General features: G+C 45.9%; 1 protein-coding gene across 1 annotated transcript in view; it reads right to left on the bottom strand.

The window, feature by feature from the left end:
* LOC113406563 (metalloprotease TIKI2-like) overlaps positions 1-20768 on the bottom strand; it is a 234584-nt gene that overhangs the window by 16537 nt on the left and 197279 nt on the right. The window contains exon 3 of the mRNA XM_026651878.1: positions 2265-2411. Within this exon, the coding sequence (XP_026507663.1) occupies positions 2265-2411 (147 nt within the window). The remainder of the gene's footprint in view (positions 1-2264; positions 2412-20768) is intronic.

The raw sequence follows: 20768 nt of genomic DNA, 5'->3' as shown, positions 1-20768 counted from the left end.
TAACATCCAGAAAGTCACTTCATTGTACTCCTTCAAATCCCTTGGCCATCATGCCTCCAGAAACACTAGCTAATAACTAGGCAGCCGATGTGCTGGTAACTCAGCCTATCATGCTGACTTAAATTGCCTCATTGTTTCTTTTAACTCCCCCATATTGCTGTCTGTATCCTCCATCATCTCTTGTCTTCTGTTTAGATTGTAAGCTCTTTGGGGCAGGGACCATCTCTGTTCTGTGTTTGTACAGAGCCTAGCACAGTAAGATCCTGGTCCATGACTTAGACTCCGAGGCGCTATGATAATACAAACAACAACAACTAGTTATTATGGTTGTCTTCATAGGCACCAACTCTGTGGGTGGTTTGGGGCTGGAGGAAGGGGTGGAGTGGGGGCAGGGTCTGGTGTGGAGTGGGGGTTGAGCACCTCCCAGCAACTTAGAAAGATGGCGCCTCTGGTTGTCCTCTCAATGGTACACAGCATCATTGGTTCTCCATCTCCTTCATTCTGCATACCACGTCAGTAGAGAAATGTTCCCATCTGGACCACTTCTTTTCCAACCTTCCAATGCACGGCTCTCCACTAGGGGCGCCTGGTAGTCCATAGAACACAGTTTTAGAACTGCTGCATGAATGTCCCAATTCTGCCACATTTATGCATGCTGAGTAGCACGTTCCAGTGCCCAGAGTTCCACTGAGAAACAGTGACTCCTCACACAGTATGGCGCTACCCTCGAGGAGTAAAGGTGTCAGAATCAGGCCCTGAAAGAACGACAGGTTCTCTGATGCCTCTACTTAGACTGACAAAAGGATCTGTGTTTCTTAGTTCATCTTATCAATGTATGGTCCTCCCTTGAAGGCATGCGGACTTTGACATCATATGTGGTTGCCATGGAGATGACTGAATGGCATCCCAGTGGGACTCAAATGGCATGATAAGCTATACAAGGGTTGCCAAGGTGTAAGAAAGAGACAGACCCTTCATCTATTCCCCGAGTGCAGGTAAGACCCAGCCAAGATAGGGGTCACACACTGCTGGAGTTACAATGATAATACATAGCTCTTATACGGTGCTTTTCATCCATAGATCTCAAAGCACTTTACCAAGGAGGTCCGTCCCATTATCCCCATTGTGCAGGTCGGGAAACTGAGGAACGCAGCGGGGCAGTGACTTGCCCAAGTTCACTCAGTCACTGGCAGAGCCAGGAATAAAAGGTCTTCTTCAGTTCCAGTCCAATGCCCAATTTTTTAAGTCACCCTGCATCAGAGCAGCAGTAGATGATGTGCTAAGAAACCTCCTGTCTCCACACAGTTAGCAGAGAGAAAGAAATTAACATATACATATAAAACCAGCACACTCTCTCAGAGTTTGCCACCAGCCATCAGCTGGTCTGCAAAGGAGGATCCAGCTACACTGAAAGTCTTTATTAGCATCAGATAACTAAGACCAACACAGACTGGAAGGCTGCAACAGACGCATATAATATTATTGGATTATGGCATGTTTGAGAAGTTATTTAGCCTTGTAGCCTATTTACATAAGGTTCACTCCATCTTTTGTTTGGACACATTCCTAGCAAAGCTTTTCAGTTGTCATCCCCACCTCCACCAAGTATGCATAAAGCAACTCCAAGGTGAAACCCATTCTCTCCCCAGACAAATGAGAGACATGCGGAGAACAAAAAAGGAGCAAGAGGCATAGGAAAAATGAGGAGAAGGGCGGGGTGAGGAAAGATGAGGTTATGGTCAACGGGCTGGAGTGGGACTCTCAAAATCAGGATTCTGTTCCTTGCTCTACTACAGGCTCCCTATGTGGCCTGGGGCAAGTATTGCTGGATGCCTCAGTTTCCCTCTCTGTACAATGGAATACTTCTCTACCTTACAGAGGTGTGGTGAGGATGGGCACACAACTACCCTGATAGGGCGCAATGCCCTTTCTTGAACACAGCTGGTGTACTTTAACTCTTCGATGGGCAGAGGATGCAAAATTGAAAACTAGATACAGATTTTTAAGTTCAGGGGATGTTTGACCTGTCCCGTTATAGAGACAGGGACCATTTCAGAAATTAAATACTAATCTGGGATTTGATTTCAAACACGCGACAGTATAGGGAACATTTGGATCAAGGATTCTCGTAGGGTAGCACCTCTACTTAAAATTTTAAGGCCGAGCATTCTATGACATGGGCATCAACATCATCGTAATTACTCATACCTCTTAGCCAGTTTGTCCATCCCTAGCCTTCAGTGGCAGCTGTGAAATGGCCTTACCTGAGAAGTATCATGATTGAATATGACAGTGTTCAGGTCTCCACAGTTATAATGCTTGATGAGATCTTCAGTAGTGTATGGGGCCTGCAAGCTGCCGGCTCGTAGACTTTCATGTTGTAGCAAGGTTTGGTTCAAAGCAAACAGCACCTGCACAAACACACACAATAGATATATATTGGTGGACTGAGGTCACAAGAGCATGAATGATCCGCAGAATGCAGGAGCACTGCAGAGGAACCCTTATCCGCCCCAGATGAGGCTTGCGTTTCTTGCTGCTCTTTGTTGACCCCTTCTGGCCAACCAAGGGAGTGGCTCAGGAAGGAGTTACATTTATCCCTTCCCAAACGGAAGGAGAGTCACATGGATGCAGAGCTTAGAATAGAAAAGAAAACTGGGAAGGGTTTGGGATATGTCACCCTCCTCATCAAGGTCATAAAATATAGGCCTGCCTACAGGCATGATTTCAGTGGGGCTGCGGGGCCCGTGAAAAATCAAGGTGAGCCAGAGAGTTTTAGACTGCATCTGCCATTGACTTTACTGCAAAAGTGACGGCCTGAAAATAAGGGAAGTTCCATCATCTCTGCCAAGGAATACGACTGAGCTGGGAGGAGCTGCGCCTTCCCCATCAGCTGTTTAAAATCCAAAGCCCAAGCTAAATGGGAAACTTCTCGGTAGATGCAGTTCAGAAGCTTCCCAACATCTTTAGTAGTAAAACGTTGGCGTATTCAGGGGCATCTCTGCTGTCGTTCAATAAGTAACATGCAGGAACCTTCAGCATCCCTGGGGAACCGGCACTTGTGAAATAGGCAAAATACACGATCGCGCTATCCCCCTCCACCCCCGCCACTTTTCAGCTTCCCCCTCTGGCAAAATAAATGGTCGTGTCAAATTGTTACACTGTCCCAGAGGGCTAATTGAGCTTTCTCATCCCTGATCTGGAAATACAACAGGAATGTATTAGCAGAGACATCTCAGCAACCAGGAGCATTCATTGCTTTTGATCTTTAAATGCACAAGTATCCAAGCTGCCACGAAATAAAACACTTCCTTAACAAGAAAGGTAATTGTATACTTTTCTGTCTCTCATGAAAGGCAGTCAAGTTTAAATGAGTGATCATGTACCTATGCTCATTAGTGATAGACTTGGGGGTGATTTATACTGATTACAGAACCGCTGAGCATAAGCTCAGTTTTCAAAGATCCTCACAGGGGAGCCTGTTCTAGAGAAGGTCTATGAATGGTTGGAAGGACAATAACATTTGAGTAGGTGGGACTAATAGAACCTTTATTATTTATTTGTATTATCATAGTTCTTAGGCACCCCAGTCATGGCTCAGGACCCTAATCTAGGGTGATTTTACAGGAGGGTTTCCTAGAAATAATTTGGCTTTATAACCCTGGTGGTTATTTTATTAAAAGTCAAAGACCCTTCAGTCCTGTGTTTCCCTGCAGTTTCATCTCTTCTCATTTATAGCACCAAGAGTATTCTTAATGGCACACACCACCACTTAGGTCAGTTCGCTGGGATTTTCTCCCTGTTTTTCTTTTGTTACCAGGACATTGTTTTTATCAGCTCATAGAATCATAGAATATCAGGGTTGGAAGGGACCTCGGGAGGTCATCTAGTCCAACCCCCAGCTCAAAGCAGGACCAATCCCCAACTAAATCATCCCAGCCAGCGCTTTGTCAAGCCTGACCTTAAAAACCTCTAAGGAAGGAGATTCCACCACCTCCCTAGGTAATCCATTCCAGTGCTTCACCACCCTCCTAATGAAAAGGTTTTTCCTAATATCCAACCTAAACCTCCCCCACTGCAACTTGAGACCATTACTCCTTGTTCTGTCATCTGCTACTACTGAGAACAGTCTAGATCCACCCTCTTTGGAACCCCCTTTCAGGTAGTTGAAAGCAGCTATCAAATCCCCCCTCATTCTTCTCTTCTGCAGACTAAACAATCCCAGTTCCCTCAGCCCCTCCTCATAAGTCATGTGTTCCAGCACCCTAATCATTTTTGTTGCCCTCCGCTGGACTCTTTCCAATTTTTCCACATCCTTCTTGTAGTGTGGGGCCCAAAACTGGACACAGTACTCCAGAGGAGGCCTCACCAATGTTGAATAGAGGGGAATGATCACGTCCCTCGATCTGTTGGCAAAGCCCCTACGTATACAGCCCAAAATGCCGTTAGCCTTCTTGGCAACAAGGGCACACTGTTGACTCATATCCAACTTCTCATCCACTGTAACCCCTAGGTCCTTTTCTGCAGAACTGCTACCTAGCCATTCGGTCCCTAGTCTGTAGCTGTGCAAGCATGAAATTTCTGTCCTTAGATATTCTATAGTAGTTTGAGTCATTTAAGATTTTTACTATATTTGACTCTATGCTCTTTTTCACCGAGTGTCACTTCCGCACCAGCACGACCTACTCTGTCATTCTTATATATTTTATACCCTGATATCACCATGTCCCTTTGATTATCATCATTCCATCAAGTTTCTGTGTTGCCTATTATATCAATATCCTCCTTCACTATCTGGCACTCAAGTTCACCCATCTTAGTATTTAGACTTTAACATTTGTATACAAGGACTTACAAAATGTGTCCAGGTTTAGCTGTCTGCCTTCAAGTGATGTCATTGAAGGAGACTTTTTTGGTTTGACAGTTTCTCTTCAGTTCCTCCCTGTACTTTATCAACTTCTATCCTCTCCGTTTTACTAGGGGATAGAATATCCCCTTTAATAAATCATCCCCTAAGGGATGTCTCTGGCCAAGCCGTGTGCTCCTCCACCCCAGTTCAGTTTTCCTCCAATCCTTAGTTTAAGAACTCCTCTATGACCTTTCTGGTTCCATTTTGATGTAGGTGGAGCCCATCCTTCCTGTACAGAACGGGTGATGGGTATAATAGAGCATGCGGCCCACCTATCCTCCCCCCCACCGCTGCTCACCGCGTGTCCCCCTCCTCTTCTCCCTCTGCCCACCGCTGCTCACCACATGCATCCTGCAATGGCTGCTCCTGGTGCCAGCTATGGGGCTGGAGAACATGGCGGTGCCAGGCCTTGCCCAAAGCTGTTCAGGAAATGCATTTCTGAGTGATGGGGCTCTGGGGCAGCAGGTTCCCTGTGCTGGCCAGCCAGGGAGATGCCCTGGTAGCGCATTGGAGGGCATTCGGGAAGTCACAGCTCTGGTGGAGCTGGAGTGAAACCTGCCAGCTTTCCCTCAACCCAGACTCACAGCAGGGCTCAGCAGCTCCACTTTCTCCACCACTAGGTCCAAATTTTAGGTCTAAGCCAGGCTCCTGCTCCCAGACACAGGCACCAGCCAATGGCCCTGGCTTGCAGAGCTGGGCAACAAGCCCCCCTCCCCAGTGCCCAGGAGCTCAGAAATCCAGCCTCAGTGCCCAGACCTAGACTGCTCAGTTGGAAAGCAAAACCCGCCGCTGTTACCAGAACAAGAAGAGAGGAGGGACGCACACGGTGAGGAGGCTGGAGGAGAGGAGGGATGCATGCAGTGAGTGGCAGCGGGGCAGGGGATGAGTGTGGGCAGAGTGTGGGCAGGGCCATGGGCGGAAGAGGCGGGATGGGGAGCTAGCCTACCCCAGAAGAAGCTTCACCCACCACCCATGCTATATAGGTTCATCCTTTTCCAAAAGGTTCCCCAGTTCCTAATAAACCTCAATCCCTCCTCCGAACACCATCATCTCAGCCATGCGCTGAGACCCTGAAGTTCTGCCTGTCTAACTGGCCCTGCACATGGAACTGGAAGCATTTCAAAGAATGCTACCATGGAGGTCCTGGACTTCAATCTCTTACCTAGCAGCCTAAGTTTGGCCTCCAGTACCTCTCTCCTACCATACTCTACGTCACTGGTATCTATTCATGCCACAACTACCAGCTCCTCTCCAGCACTGCCCAAAAGTCTATCTACATGTCTTGAGAAGTCTGAAACTTTTGCAACTGGCAGACGATTCACCATGAGGTTCTCCTGATCATCACACATCCAGTATTTCTAATAATTGAATCCCCCATTACTATTATTTGTCTCTTCCTAATAACAGGGTTCCCTTCCCCTGGAGCGGTATCCTGAGTGCGAGAGGACACCATGGCATTATTTAGAAGGAGGATCCAAACTATGGGATCATTTCCCTCCACTCCAGCTTGATGTTCTCCTTCCCCGAGACTTTCATCCTCATCAACAGCACAGAGACTGTTAGATGAGACTTTAAAGGACAGAGTAGAGCAGTCCCACCCCCAGACTATGCACCTCTCTCTCTTTGCTCCTCCAGTTCAGCCACTCTGGTCTCAAGAACCCGTACTCTGTCTCTGAGGGTCATGAGTTGCCATCGCTAAATGCACACATATGCCACTTGTCCACAAGGCAGACAAGCTACATTCAGTGCAATAAACTGAATAACGTCCACTCTGCTGCTGGACTTCGGCCTGCATTATTTTGACTCTTGCAGGATTTTTGTTTGTGTTCTTTCTGGGGTGGGGATAGGGTTATTGGGAGAATTTTAGAGAATATTTATTAGGTGTATCTGGCTCTCACGCTCCCTCTCTAAACTCCCCTGCCAAACTCCTCTGGTTGCTAGCTCTTCTGGTCGCTTAGGAACTGGTTTTTAAACCCCTGTTCTCCCAGAGTTAGCCCTGCTCCCTGCTCAAGGAATCCTAAAGGGATGAGAGATCAAAGGATGGCAGGCTGCACACTTGTTAGGAAGCTCTCAGGCTTTCCTAACAGACCATAGGCTCAGCACACAGCCCCCCAAGCACACCATCAATTTCAGGTCAGTTTCATTTTCTGGTTCTCCTGAAATCGCCCAGAAACTAAAGAAGGGTGTTTGGACCTCATCCTGCAAATCCTGACCCACTCCCTCAAATAAACCCATTGATTTGAAAGGAAGTACTCATTTATTATTACTCATAGGATTGCGGGATTGGGTTTATTGACCCAGCTTTACTGACATGCTTAAAACATGGAAGTCCATCCCAGTGAACACAACAGGTGCACTCACATGCTTAAAACCAAACATGTGTAAATGCTGACACGACTGAGTTCTTTATTTGTTTAAAAAACTGTTGCCAGTGAGCGCGTGCTTTAATTAATGGAAACATTCTTTTGGTCTTAGATTTTGTAAAACCGTCTCTCTACACAACGTAAGTTGTGTATAAAATTTGATCTGGCAGCATCCTTTTAAATAATAAAAAAAATTACAACTACTTATATGTAGCCTTCGCAGAATTTGGGTTTTTAAATATATAATTTTGACAGATATCAATGTTTATTTTTAAGCTTTTTCAATGTAAATAGTTGGCAAAATTACAGTTTTTTTAATTGTTATCCATTTCCACAGTTGTGATACATTTACTGGTGGTTCAGACAATGGGAAGGGAGGTCAGGCAAATATTTCATGATAGTAGATGCTGAGATTCCATAAGCTAAAGTTTTATATAACTGTTAAAAAACAAATTGTCATCACATGCAGGGCCGGCTCCAGGGTTTTGGCCGCCCCAAGCAGCCAAAACCAAAAAAAAAAAAAAGCCGCGATCGCGATCTGCGGCGGCAATTCGGCGGGAGGTGCTTCACTCCCAGGCGGAGTGAGGGACCGTCCGCCGAATTGCCGCCGAATACCTGGAACTGCCGCCCCTGTCCGGAACGGCCGCCCCAAGCACCTGCTTGAGAAGCTGGTGCCTGGAGCTGGCCCTGATCACATGTCAAAATATACAAAGCAGATATCCTTAAATCAAACTCTAAGAAGTTCTCAAGGAACATTTTTCTTGCTTGTGCCCATCTGTACATTTCTATGATCCTCAGTGGAAATATTCTGACAGCTTGCGTGATTGGAGAAATAGAAATGTACACACCTTTACCAATAAAAATCTAATCCTGCCAAGACTAAATATAACAATAAATGAGCAAAAAAAGTTATAGGACTATGTTACCCATCCCCATGTGGGAAATACTCTAGTCCACACTTGAGCAGTGTTGTTAACAATCATCATCAGCCTGCAGGAAGGTTTTCAGTGAAAGCATGTTGGGAAAACCTCTGCTGTCACTTCTCCATTAACATTTTTCGAAAGCTTTCATTTTTATTAGTCAAATGTTTAGAATCCACAGGAAATCCTAGGATGAGCCATTTCCTCCTTCGGCTATAGCCCTTGGGGAAAAGCGCAGAGCCTTTCAAAGGTTAAAAATCCTTTAAACCATGCTTTTCGCAGCTTTTTCAAATTATGAGTATGCTCAGCTTGGATTTTATGGGGCATGAAAGATGGTGAAATTTAGACGGCGGGGGGGGGAAGGATTGGACTTTTTGTAGAAGAGCCTGCGGAGAAGTTGAACGCTGTGCAGGAAACGACAATGGGATATTAGGCCCTGCTTCTGCAACCGGACCGACGACAGGACGCAGCCCGAGCAGCTTCACTAGATACATATACAGTTGTAAAATAAAAACAAATCTAAGTAAGTACAAAGCTCCAAAGTTCTGACATTTTTCTGATGTGTTGGCTACTTTGTATTAGGATGTTGTTAACATCTAAGGAGGCTTAGAACGGTGGTCCCCAAACTTTTGAGCATTGCATTCTCCCTTGCCCCTGTCCGCCCCCTCCTCGAGCAGGGGCTGCAGCTTTGGAAGGGGATGCAGACAGGTGTAAGGGGGCCGAGGCTGGGGCCACAGCTGGGGCTGGTCTGGGGGGGAGAGCAGGGCCCCGACCAGGGGCCAAGGCCGGGGTGGAGCTGCAGCTGTACTGCGGGGAGGGCCGGCAGCCGGGCCCACGCCTGGGAGTGGAGCTATGGCCAGTGGCTGGTGCGGGGCTAGGAGCGGAGCCATGCTGAGGATCGGGACGGGGCCAGGCGCGGGGCTGGGAGATGAGGATATGTCTGGGGGTAGGACTGGAGCAGAGCTGGGAGCCCATGTGGGGCTGGCCCAGGCTCCGCCGCCCCCCCCCCCCCGGATGTTCCTCCACACCCCGCTAGTAGGGTTGCCAACTTTCTAATTGCACAAAACTGAACACCGTTGCCCTGCCCCTACCCCAGCCCTCCCTGAGGCCCCACCCCTGCCCCGCCCATTCTTTGAGGCCCCGCCCCCACTAACTCCAGCCCTCCTCCCTCAGTCGCTCGCTCTTCCTGACCCTCAATCACTTTCACTGGGCTAGGGTAGGGGGTTCGAGGGCGGGAGTGAGTGAGGGCTCCAGCTGGGGATGTGGGCTCCAGGGTGGGGACAGAAATGAGGGGTTCAGGGTGCAGGAGGGGGTTCTGGGCTGGGGCCAAGGGGTTTGGAGTGCAGGAGCGGGCTCAGGATTGGAGGCTGGGGTGTGGGAGGGGTTGTGGATGCAGGCTCTGGGAGGGAGTTTGGGTGCAGAAGAGAGCTCAGGGCTGGGATAGGGGGTTGGGGTGTGGGAACAGGTGTGGGCTCCAGCCGGGCGGCGCTTACCTCAGGTGGCTCCCAGTCAGCGGTGCAGCAGGGCTAAGGCAGGCTCCCTGCCTGCCCTGGCTCCACGCTGCTCCCGGAAGTGGCTGGTATGCCCGGCCCCTAGGTTGAGTTGCAGCCAGGTGGCTCTGCACTGTGCGCACTGCCTATGCCCACAGGCACTGCCCCCAGAGCTCCCATTGGCCGTGGTTCCTGGCCAATGGGAGCTGCAGAGCTGGCGCTGGGAGCAGGGGTAGCACTCGGAGCTTCCCTGATTGCCCTTCGCCCTAGGGACCGCAGGGACATGCTGGCAGCTTCCAGGAGCTATGCGGTGTTCTGCTGACCAGACTTTTAACGGCCCAGTCAGCACCGCTGACCAGAGCAGCCAGGGTCCCTTTTCCACTGGGCATTCCGGTCGAAAACTGGACGCCCAGCAACCCTACCCCCTAGGGTGCACATCCCTCTAGCTTAGAAGGATTAGATTTTTATCTGTAATGTCGGTAAATGTTGATTTTTATCACACACAAAGAAACCAACGAAAAAATATTTCCATCAATAATAATGGAAATTTACAGATAGGCCGAAAGCAAGAAAAATCCCGCTTGAGAACTTATTCGAGTTTGATTTAAGGACACTTGCTTTGTATATTTTGACATAGGATGTTGACAATTTGTTTTTTTAATTATAAATCTTTCATTTTGAATCGGCAATCATGAAATTAGTGTCTGATCTCTCCTCCCATTGTCTGATCCACCCGTAATTTCCCACAACTGTGTAAATTTACACTGATAAAAATAAAATCATGCTTAAAACCCATAATTTCCCCAAAATTTTAAACGAAAAAAAGGCTTAAAAATAAACATTGATATCTGTCAAAAATTATAAAAAAATAAAGTTTAATTCTTCCAAGCCTAGTTATTTTTATACACCTACAATTATTATTTTTCTGAAACACTGTATTGTTTTTATAATAAAATATAACTGAAATTTATTTTTTTTAAAAATTCTTCAGTGCATTCTAAATTTTGCTTTTGTTCTTTGTTATTTAGTTATGATCCTTGAAACGACACAGCAATTCAATTAACCAGAACTCGAAACCAGAAGTAGTGCTCATCCCTTTAACGGTAGAATCTCTACTGACATTGAAGTCCAGCTAGTAGGATGCAGATAAATATAATGCAATAAAATACTTGACACTGCCATGGTACCAAGGATCTCAAAGTGCTTTCCAGACAATGAACTAACTGCACCATGGCTCTGTAAGGTCTTGTACTATTTTTCCATTTTGCAGATGGGAAAACAGGGACTGAAAAGTTAAGTGACTCACTTAAAGTCACAGAGGGAATCAGGAACAACCATGAACCTGGAACTTCAGAGTGTGTCTTCTCTTGTGCTTTAAGCAGTAGACCAAGCAGCCTCTCAACAACTGAGTTCTTAATTCAGTAAAACGCTTAAATACATGCTCAATTTTAAGCACATGTGGTTTTGCTGAATCAGGGCCTGAGGGCCCTGGCTTTTCAGTGATGCTCAAGATCCATAGGTCCCATTTTGGTTTAAAGGGACTCAGAACATTTGAAAAACAAAAAAACCAGGGAAGTTATTTAGGTGCTCAACATATGAAAATTTGACTTTGGGCTTTAAACGTCAGCTCTTTCTGAATGATTGGATTTTAAAAAAAGGTACTATTTTATTTTTTTCAAAGTGAAAGAAGTATTTTAGAGGTTATTTTTGCCTATTCATTGAACTGAACAGCCACGCCGATCTTCCACACGCGTCATGGACAAAGTTACTTTTGAGTGAAGCATGAACTTTTGGACAAAAAACGAAGGGATAGGAGCTGTTGAAAAGATGGGTTTAGATCTGAGACACATTCCCCAGCTTTCTCTGGGTTGAGAGCAGCACCCATAGAGGTACCCAAGAGGGTCTATTGTAGGATGGAAAGTGGGTTATTTAAGCCAGGCCAACATGCAAATACACAAGCCAACCAATGGTAGGACTCCCCTACACATATATTTTTCAAGAGCCATAAACTTGACATGTTCAGTCCCATAGTTCAAACCTGACAATCATGCTGGAGTCTTTCTCCAATTCTTAGCACACGCTTTGGATTGGAGTCTATGGGCCATTTCCTTCAGGGTGAGGTTAAAGCCATTTTAAAGCCTAGATTTATTTTTTTGCACTGCTTGGCTGATGTCACAAAAACAGTGTCATTTCTCTTCTTTTGCTCCATCTCAACCCCGGTGACCTCCAGCCTAAATCTCTACCTCAGTTAAGTCTCCCAGAGGTGCTTAAGATTACCGAAGAACTGACTTCAAAATAAACATACTTAGAGCTGACTGCCCGTAGATGGTCCCACCTAATAAATATAGCAGACAGTATTTGTTCTGGGAAGAGATGGAAAATTATGACTTGGTCTTTGGGAAAGAGTATTTTTATTCATGCGATTTATGAACCGTATATGCATGCACTTGGGAAGCAGTTTCTCCAGAACAGTACCTGGCTCCAGTTTTTTAAAGAGGCCTTTAAGCGAACAAGCCCAGAAAACATTAGGTAGGCCATACGCTGCCAGACTGTGGACTTCCTACTCCAAACGTGGAGCACCTACCTACACCAAAAGTCTCATTAGTCCAGAGTTTAAGATGCTAGCCAGGAGTTAGAAGATGTGAGCTCAATTCTGCACCCTGCCACAGACTTCCTGGCTGTCCTTGAACAAAGTCATTCGGGGCACGTCTACACTGTTTTAAAACCCGCGTTAGTGAATCCAAGCTCCGGCCTGAGCCTGTACGTGTATAGCTCTTTTTACTGCCATAGCGTGAGCCTGAGTCTGTAGATCCAGGCTTGGACACTTGCTGCTACAGGCCTTATAACGCAGTACAGACATACCATTAATCTTTGTGTCTCAGTTTCCTCCATCTGTAAAATGAGTATAATAGCACTTCCTGACCTCATGTGCATTAAAGATACAGTGACTGAGGCCATGTAATTAAGTAGGATAGACTTCAACCAAACAAAAGCTATATACCAGTAAGTGTAGGGGGGTTACATTCTGGCTCATAATTATTTCTAGAAAGAGCTCACACCAGATAATCACAACCACAAAGGCAAAGAAACTAACAAACGTGTGCCTATCAAGAAACGGTTGCATCAATTAAGGATGGACAAACTAGTTCCTTTGAAATAAGAAGCCCTCATACTCCAAACATGAACTGAATCTAAACCAAGGTTTGAACATTTTCATCTGGCTTACAATTTTTTCCCTTTCATTTCTGTACTACCGGATTTCAACTGGACCAGAATGAGACCATCCAAATACTTAAGGGAGGGTGCTAATGGATGATTTCTGGTCATCGTTAACAGCAGCATGAATGTATATTTAAGGTAATGGGGACAAATCAGACCTTGCTCTGTACTATTTTTGACCTCTATATAAACTCTTTGGACAAACTTCTCTGAATAGCACTACAAAAGTTTTTTTTCTCCTGCTGATAATAGCCCACCTTAATTGATTAGTCTCGTTAGAGTTGATATGGCAACCCCCATTTTTTCATGTTCTCTGTATATATATATATCTTCCTACTGTATTTTTCACTCCATGCATCTGATGAAGTGTGTTTTATCCCACGAAAGCTTATGCCCAAATAAATATGTTAGTCTCTAAGGTGCCACAAGGACTCCTAGTTGTTTTTGCTGATACAGACTAACACGGCTACCACTCTGAAATTCTCTCACACTGTAGCACTCTTGCATTTGTCACTCCCAGATCTCACAATGATGCCAATGCAACCTTCACAATAGGGATGAGGATCCATTTGTGCTAGTCACAGTACAAACACACACACACACACACAGAGTCTGTGTCCCAAAGAGCTTGCAATCAACCTGAAATCAATCTACAGCTGTGCTCAGAACACAATTCCTTGATCTGCTCTGTCCATGTTCTCCTTCTTAATCCCAATTTAAAAAAAAACACTCCTTCCAAGTAGCCAATGAACCCTGATAAGCACTACCCTTACAACACTTCCAGCCTCTGATCCCCCGGGCTGCTGTCTGTATATATTATTGTATTGGTCATCTTAGGTTGTAAGATCCTTAAGAACCGGGCAGTTGGGGAGGATTCTGCTAACATTGAAGTCAATAGGAGCTTTGACGTGAATCTCAGGGAGAACAAGTTCAGGACATTTCTTCTATTCAGTGCCAATCATTCTTGCCCTCAACCACGAATAATGTCTGTGCTGATAGATGGTTGCTGTTTTTCCTTGCTGTCTTTCCTGCGGGATCAAGGGCTCCGATCCCACAGTTAGATACATGTAGGGAGGTTACTTATGCCTATGTGCAGTCCCATTGCATTCCCCAGGGCTCTACAGAGGCCCAAATACAAGGCTGGGACCATAGTGAGTAACTCAACCTGTTACCCTGACACTGAGGAAATATTTTTCCTCTGGAAAAATCTCGCCAGAAGGATTCAGATATAAATGAAAAACAAGGGTTACAAAATCTCACACACACATGCATGCACCAATCCCCTTGAATGGTTAAGCCATTTATTTCCAGCTTCAAAAGACAAAATGCAAAGAACACCCTCGAATAAAAATTGATATAGAAAACCTGTACTGGATTGCCTGTCTCAAAGAGGGCTGGCATTCTATAAAAAGCCTGGGCATGGATATAACAGGAGCGGCACCTGTGAAATTCGCACTGGAAGTTTGAATTTCATTGTCACCAGCAGGCAGAAGGAGGGGCCTGAGGGTTGAATGAGATGATGGTTTTGATCAAGCACCTCCATTTAAAGAAAATCGCTCTAAAAAAAGCCTTCCCACCTTCTCCAATTAGGAGGCGAAGGGCATGCACATAGAGACGGGCTACGCTCAGAAAATCTGGGGCTTTTCAATAAAAGCCTATTCTGCCGGGGGTTTACTTCGTACTCCACCTTAGGAAACAGCATATGGCGCGCTGAAATTCCACCTGTTCGAAAGATCCCTCTGAAGCGTCAATAAATCACATTTTATTGTGCCACAAGCCCGCAACTCCAGATCGAGAGTTTCAAGGCCATTATTGAAAGCAGCGACGTGCCTGCTATAGCTTAAGAGAAGAAATCACAGCTTTTCTTATTTGGAGCCTATCTGATACGTTTGCGCACCTGGATGCTGATCACATACAACATTTGCACGAGGGACACCATTCTTCATTGTGTCCAATTATTTTCCTTTTCACATCACACTGAAGATAATTTTCCACTCCACTTTTGTGACCGACTCTGTTCTATTTGGGGTTTATTTCCTGCGATGTTCACCGACCACCAAATAGCTTGAGGAGGTAAAAGCCTCTATAGTTTCTTCAACTTTAAACTTTATTTAATAATGTATCCTAGGGGAATAAATTGACCTTGTGTGGTGGCCTTGTTTCACATTCAAAAGGGGGTATTTGATTCTTATAGATACATTATACTATAACGTTTTGATATTATCGAAATAAAACATTTTGATACGTTCATTTTGACGTTTCTGAATCATTTTTTCCCCAGGACTTCTGTTTGGTGGAAAATTTAGCCTTTTTTTGTCCTAATTTGGGACAAACAAATGGCAAAATCTTGGTGTTTCCTCTGAGAAGGAAATTTTTTTTCCAACCAGCTCTATCTTGACAGCTGTGAATCAAGACCGGATGTCTTTCTAAAAAGAGATGTTACAGCTCAAACAGAACTGATAGTACTTGCTGTTTCAAGCCTGAGTGAGATTCTCTAGCCTCTGCTATGCAGCAAGACAGACCAGCTAATAATAATGGTCCCATCTGGCATTAAAATCTATGAAATATGGATGCTTTGGCAGAAGACCATTTTTCCTTTTATTACAGTCGTTGGAACCCACTGACCATTGGTGACGGCTTGGCTCCATGTCCATAAACTTTTTGTTTTTTTTCAAGGCAACACTATTGCCTTCAAGCCTTCAGCTAGGCTTGTCTTCACTACCTTTAAAATTTGTCTTGCTGCAATACAACTTAGCATCACAATGCTAAAACACCTGCACATAGGCTTGTGACTGCAAACCGGAGACCTTTTAGAAATAAGACATGGGCGTTTGATGGCCAGACAAGATTCTTGCTAACATTGGCCCCAAATCCTTCTGCCAGAGTGACAGACAGAAATTCAGTTCAGTTTACACAGAAGGACCAGACAGAGAGTTAAAGATATCTGCAAAAGATGGGTTTGGGCCTGTGAATGGGTCCCCCCTTCAGCTCTTGGAAACCCTGGCTGCTAAGCCCTCTGGCTGAATTAACTGGTATATACAGTCCACCAGAGTGCCTCCACCGCCTCTTGCTGCTTCATGCTCCAAGTACATCACAACCTAACAGCAATTATATAGAACACCCTTTCCTGCTCCCTCACTCAGCCTTTTATACTGTTTACTTTCTTCTCAGTGCTGTCCAGCCGGCGAGCTTGTGAGCTTATCAGGTTCCCATGATCCCTTGCCAAACCCACACTACTGAAGTCCCTCCAGCTCTAACTACAGCCGGTGCTCTGGGGGTTTAAGTGATCAGGGTGTCGGCTTCCAACGGGCTCAATTGTAGCTGCTAACAGCACTCTGCCCCAGTGCCCTTTTTGGCCAGCTCTAAAGAAAGTCTGAAATGAAGCAATGAGAAAACTCACAGCCCAAATCTGAGGCCTCAGATGAGCTTTCCTGCAAAACCAGCGCAGCCTTTAGGAATAAGTATTTGCTAGGTAAGACAAGGTATAAGTTGAGGCTTGTAGGCTCATTGTGGTACTGCCTTAAGACCGGTACAACAATAGTGTAGCCAAACTTATCAAGGCCTAAAAAAGCCTTAACTTAAGCAGCGAATCAAGAGTAACCCCAGCTCACAAGACAGAAGGTATGGCAGGTACTCAGCTGCTGACAGGTAACCACAAGATGCAGCTGATAGCTTGAGATATTTTAAGTTAGGAACACCAGCAGCATGTCTAACCACAAGAATGGCACGGGAGCCAACTGACGTATATGCTAATCAGCATGAGGTAAAAGCCCTGGCAACCTATTGGAGAAGGGCACCTGCACGTTAGTGAGGCGTGGAAGTCCAAATAAGGAAAAGGGGTGGAACCTCCTACCGAATATGCATTAGGCAGAGTGGCATCAGCGTAACACAATATAACAGCTGTATCCCGGCCTGTGTGCTTTGAAAGATGCCAGGATGCTGACCACCGACAATGAGGATAATGAGGAGGAGGATGAGTAACACTTCCGGGGGGTTCTGCAAAGGATGATGGGAGTATCTGTCTCAACGCTCATTGTAGATTCTCTTGCTGGGACGGAGTGTTGGTGACTTTGCTCACTGTGTTAATAAAACGATTGCAAATTCAGAAGGTTTTTTCCCTTAGTGACAGAGTTGCTCCCATGCACATCGGGCGTCCCAGATTAATAGTAATTCTACTAACACTGGGTCGGACCTTGGGACAAGACCCAGCCAGACCACCCAGTGCTAACTGGGAATTCTTAATCAGTAAAATACAATCAAGAGATCAGGCAACACCAGGGGAAATCAGACTGGACACTCCTGATCTTTCTAAGGTAAAAAAAATGTGCAAGAAAAAACAAAAAAACTTTTTGGGGGGGAGGGAGAAACCCAGGCCTTCTTTATCCAGTATAAAGAAGTAAAAGAAGGGCATAAACCTACTCTTCCCGTGCCCCATTTCCAGGTCACATTTAAGGAGTCCCCAAAGCTTTTCCTTCCAACAAAAAAATGCTTCCAGTCCTTGAAATCCCCCCATGGACTTACCCCAGATTCTCCGTACTCCCCCACAGGTCCCCCCTGCATGCCCAGAACCAGGAACCTCTATGCTACTGGTTTTCAAACTGTGGGGCAACCTCCCCCCGCCTCCAGGTTATCAGGGTGTGAGAGGCGGGATGCAGGGCTGTGGCCAGCTGAGTGTCCAAGCCCAGGCAGGGCAGCAGCAGGGACAGCATGCAGGGAGTCCCCAGCAGTTGGGTAGGGGGTGCACAGGGATCCCATTGCAGGTTGGCAGCAGCCTCTCCCTGCCCCACCCTCTCCACACCCCATAGGGTACTCCCTGCATGCCTTGCCTTGCCCTGGATATCAAGCTGGCCACAGGGTATTTAAAACCCTCTGGAACCACAGGGGGGGAAGAGGCTTGGGACGGTGGGGAGAGCGAGGAGCACTGGTCCACTCTGTGCTGCATTGCTAATGGGCTTCTCTGGGATGAGTCACTTTCTGCCCCAGATGGTGGGAGCTGGGTGGGAGGGGGGCTATTATATGACTCCCATGGAGAAGGGGGTGCAGCACAAAAAGTTTGGAAACCTCTGCCCTCTTTATAACCTTTCCTTCTTTTCCCTACAGCTTCCACCAAGGCAGTATGGCCCAGAGCTTAGTGCGCTTCACCTAGGACATGGGCATCCCTGCATTCAATTCTCCGTTCCACCATGGACTTCCTGAGTGGTCTCAGGCAGGACTCTTAGGGTGTGTCTACACTGCAACTGGGAGTGTGCTTCCCAGCTTCGGTAGACAGGTGCGCTAGCTCTGCTCAAGTTAGCAGGCTAAAAACAGCAGCGTCGCCAGCGGGTAGCAGCTCGGGCTAGATGTCTGAGCACAAACCCTCTCAGATTCCCTGGGTACACACTATGGCGGCTACAACAGGAGTGTTGTGAGGATAAATACATTAAAAATCATGAGGCACTCACATACTACAGTAATGGGAGCCATAGAGGCACTTTATATAGATAGATATACGGACAATGTATTCCCATGACTCCTGGAGCTGGTGATTTATGAAAAAAATTAGATAGCAATAACTTTTGTAATAAGATTGTGAGAGTACAAAATTAGATTGTAAGCTCTTTGGGAAAGAGAACATCTTGTTGTTCTGTGCCTACCACAATGGCATCTTGTCCTATGATTGGGGCTCCTCAATACAAATAATCCATGATAAGAGGCAACTCTCTAGTAAACCTTTCACTACCGTGTCCAGATTGGGATCAGAATCCAGGAACTCCTAGTCCTTCGCAAATCCATTACACCTTATTCTATGAGTATAGACTGTAGTTTACCGCTGTTGGGTTTTTGGTTCTCTGGATTTGAACAGAAAATGAAATATATACTTTTAGGGCAAAATAAGTGGCCTGAAGGGGAAAGAAATGCTGATATTCCAGGTTAACGAAAGGCAGTAAAGCATTTGCCCCAATCCCTACGATTCCATCTACTTCCACAAGACAGGCAGTCCCTCTCACTGTCCCGAACTCTCATGTGTTATTGCAAGGAATTAGTGAGCTGTGAAACTCACCTAACGAGGTCAGCATCAGGAAATAGCTCTGAAAAATGGTTCCAGTGGGAGCTATTAAAAGGATGCCCCCAGTGTCCAGAAGAAACGTTGGATGCCTCTGAATATCAGGCCGCAAGGCCAGTCAATAGGAGTGAGTGTGACTTTTTTTTTTTGTTTGTTTCCATAACAAGGAAAAGTGGCGGCCAAGGAAAAGTGAAACTATTAACTCATCCACTGGAATTTCTGCTCACAAAACTGTGCCCCCTATTAAATTTGCTCATAAAAGCCTTTTGGCTAGTTGGTTCCATATGTTTCCCAAACCCACACTTATTGCTTCTGAAAGGCAGGAGTAGTTAACAGGCTGTGGCTTGGCACTGACCTGAGAGACCTTAGGACCTTGGTTTTTCCCTTCCAAATTGCTAATTAACCAGTTTAATAAACATGGCTCAAATCTGACAGTGGAGCTCTGAAAACTCACTGTAACCACAACATATCCTACAGTGTTATTTGGTAAGAAACTTGGGGTTGATGTGGTATGATGCGTCAGTGTCAATAACACGCAGCCACAGGATCTCGCTGGGTTTTCTAGAGGCTGGGAAGTTACAAGGAGCGAGGGCGTGATCCTGCATTCCTTGTACACTCAAAGCACCCACTAATGCCAATGGAAGGTTTTAACTTGACAAAGAAGTCAGCGTCGGGCCCCTGATCTCCCTCACAATCCACAGATCCCGTGCCAAGAGGACCGTACAAAACCAACTTCTTTCTCACTTTGCAGTGTAATGAATCCATGTACTGCAAGCAATTCCTAGGTGAAAATCACTTACCCACATGGGACTGAAACACTTGTCCTTTTGCTCCAATGGCACAGCGTTCCACCTCTTGAGCCAAAGAGCTACCTTAGGTGATAGCTGGTCTCATCCATTCTACAGGGAGACCACTGGGGCCACATCACTTGTACCCAAAGGTGTAGATCAGTGGTTTTCAACCTTTTCTCATTTGCAGACCCCCCAAAAAATTTCAAATGGAGGTGCGCACCCCTTTGGAAATCTTAGACATAGTCTGTTGACCCTGTGGGGTCTGCAGACCACAGGTTGGAAAACACTGGCCTAAATCCTCAAAGGCATTTGGGCACCTAACTCTTGCTGAAATCAGGTTGAATTGGGGTTTTGGGCCAAAGTCTGAGAACCCATTGCAGTGGGAGCATTATTCTCTCAGTGGAATTTGCATGGATTTGTTTAGATATTCTGCTTCTGTGGGAGCACTTTTTCTCATCCATTTTCATTTTAATTTCAATGCTTGGAGCCTCTGCAAACAACAGATTTTGTGGGGCATTTTGCCAAACTTGTGAGCTGGCTGCCAGTCTCCCATCATGCCCTTTGGATGTAATTCACCCCCTGCATAAAACCCAGGCACCAATAAAGACCCACTTAAGACCTAAACCCACTTAAGTTCCATTTTGAGTGCACTTTGGTGGTACATTATATCATTGCCAGGCAAATACCTCTGTCCAACCTGGGAGAAGGACAACGTGTCCCTGAAACAAGGTCTTTGTAAAGCACTTTGAAGATATAAACCTCTGTATAAGTGCTAAGTAATGCATTCTTTACCAACATCATTGTCAATGAGCGGTTCAAATTAGGGGGATCCCTAGAGGAACAGATTGAAACATACAGTGACTGAGGTGGCATTGGCTCTCTGGCAGATTCATTGATGGTTGCTATGGGGACAAAGCATGAGCTCAGATCCTGCCCCCCAACCCATCTTTGGAATTGCAGCGGGTTTCACGCAGAGATGGGGGAATGGTGCTACAGAGCTGGCTGACCCCCATTCTGCATGAGATGGGGGAAA

The sequence above is a fragment of the Terrapene carolina genome, unplaced genomic scaffold, assembly GCF_002925995.2.
Source record: "Terrapene carolina triunguis isolate 2854851 unplaced genomic scaffold, T_m_triunguis-2.0 Scaffold104, whole genome shotgun sequence".
NCBI lineage: Eukaryota > Metazoa > Chordata > Testudines > Emydidae > Terrapene > Terrapene triunguis.
This window is presented reverse-complemented; position numbering and strand designations above follow the sequence as displayed.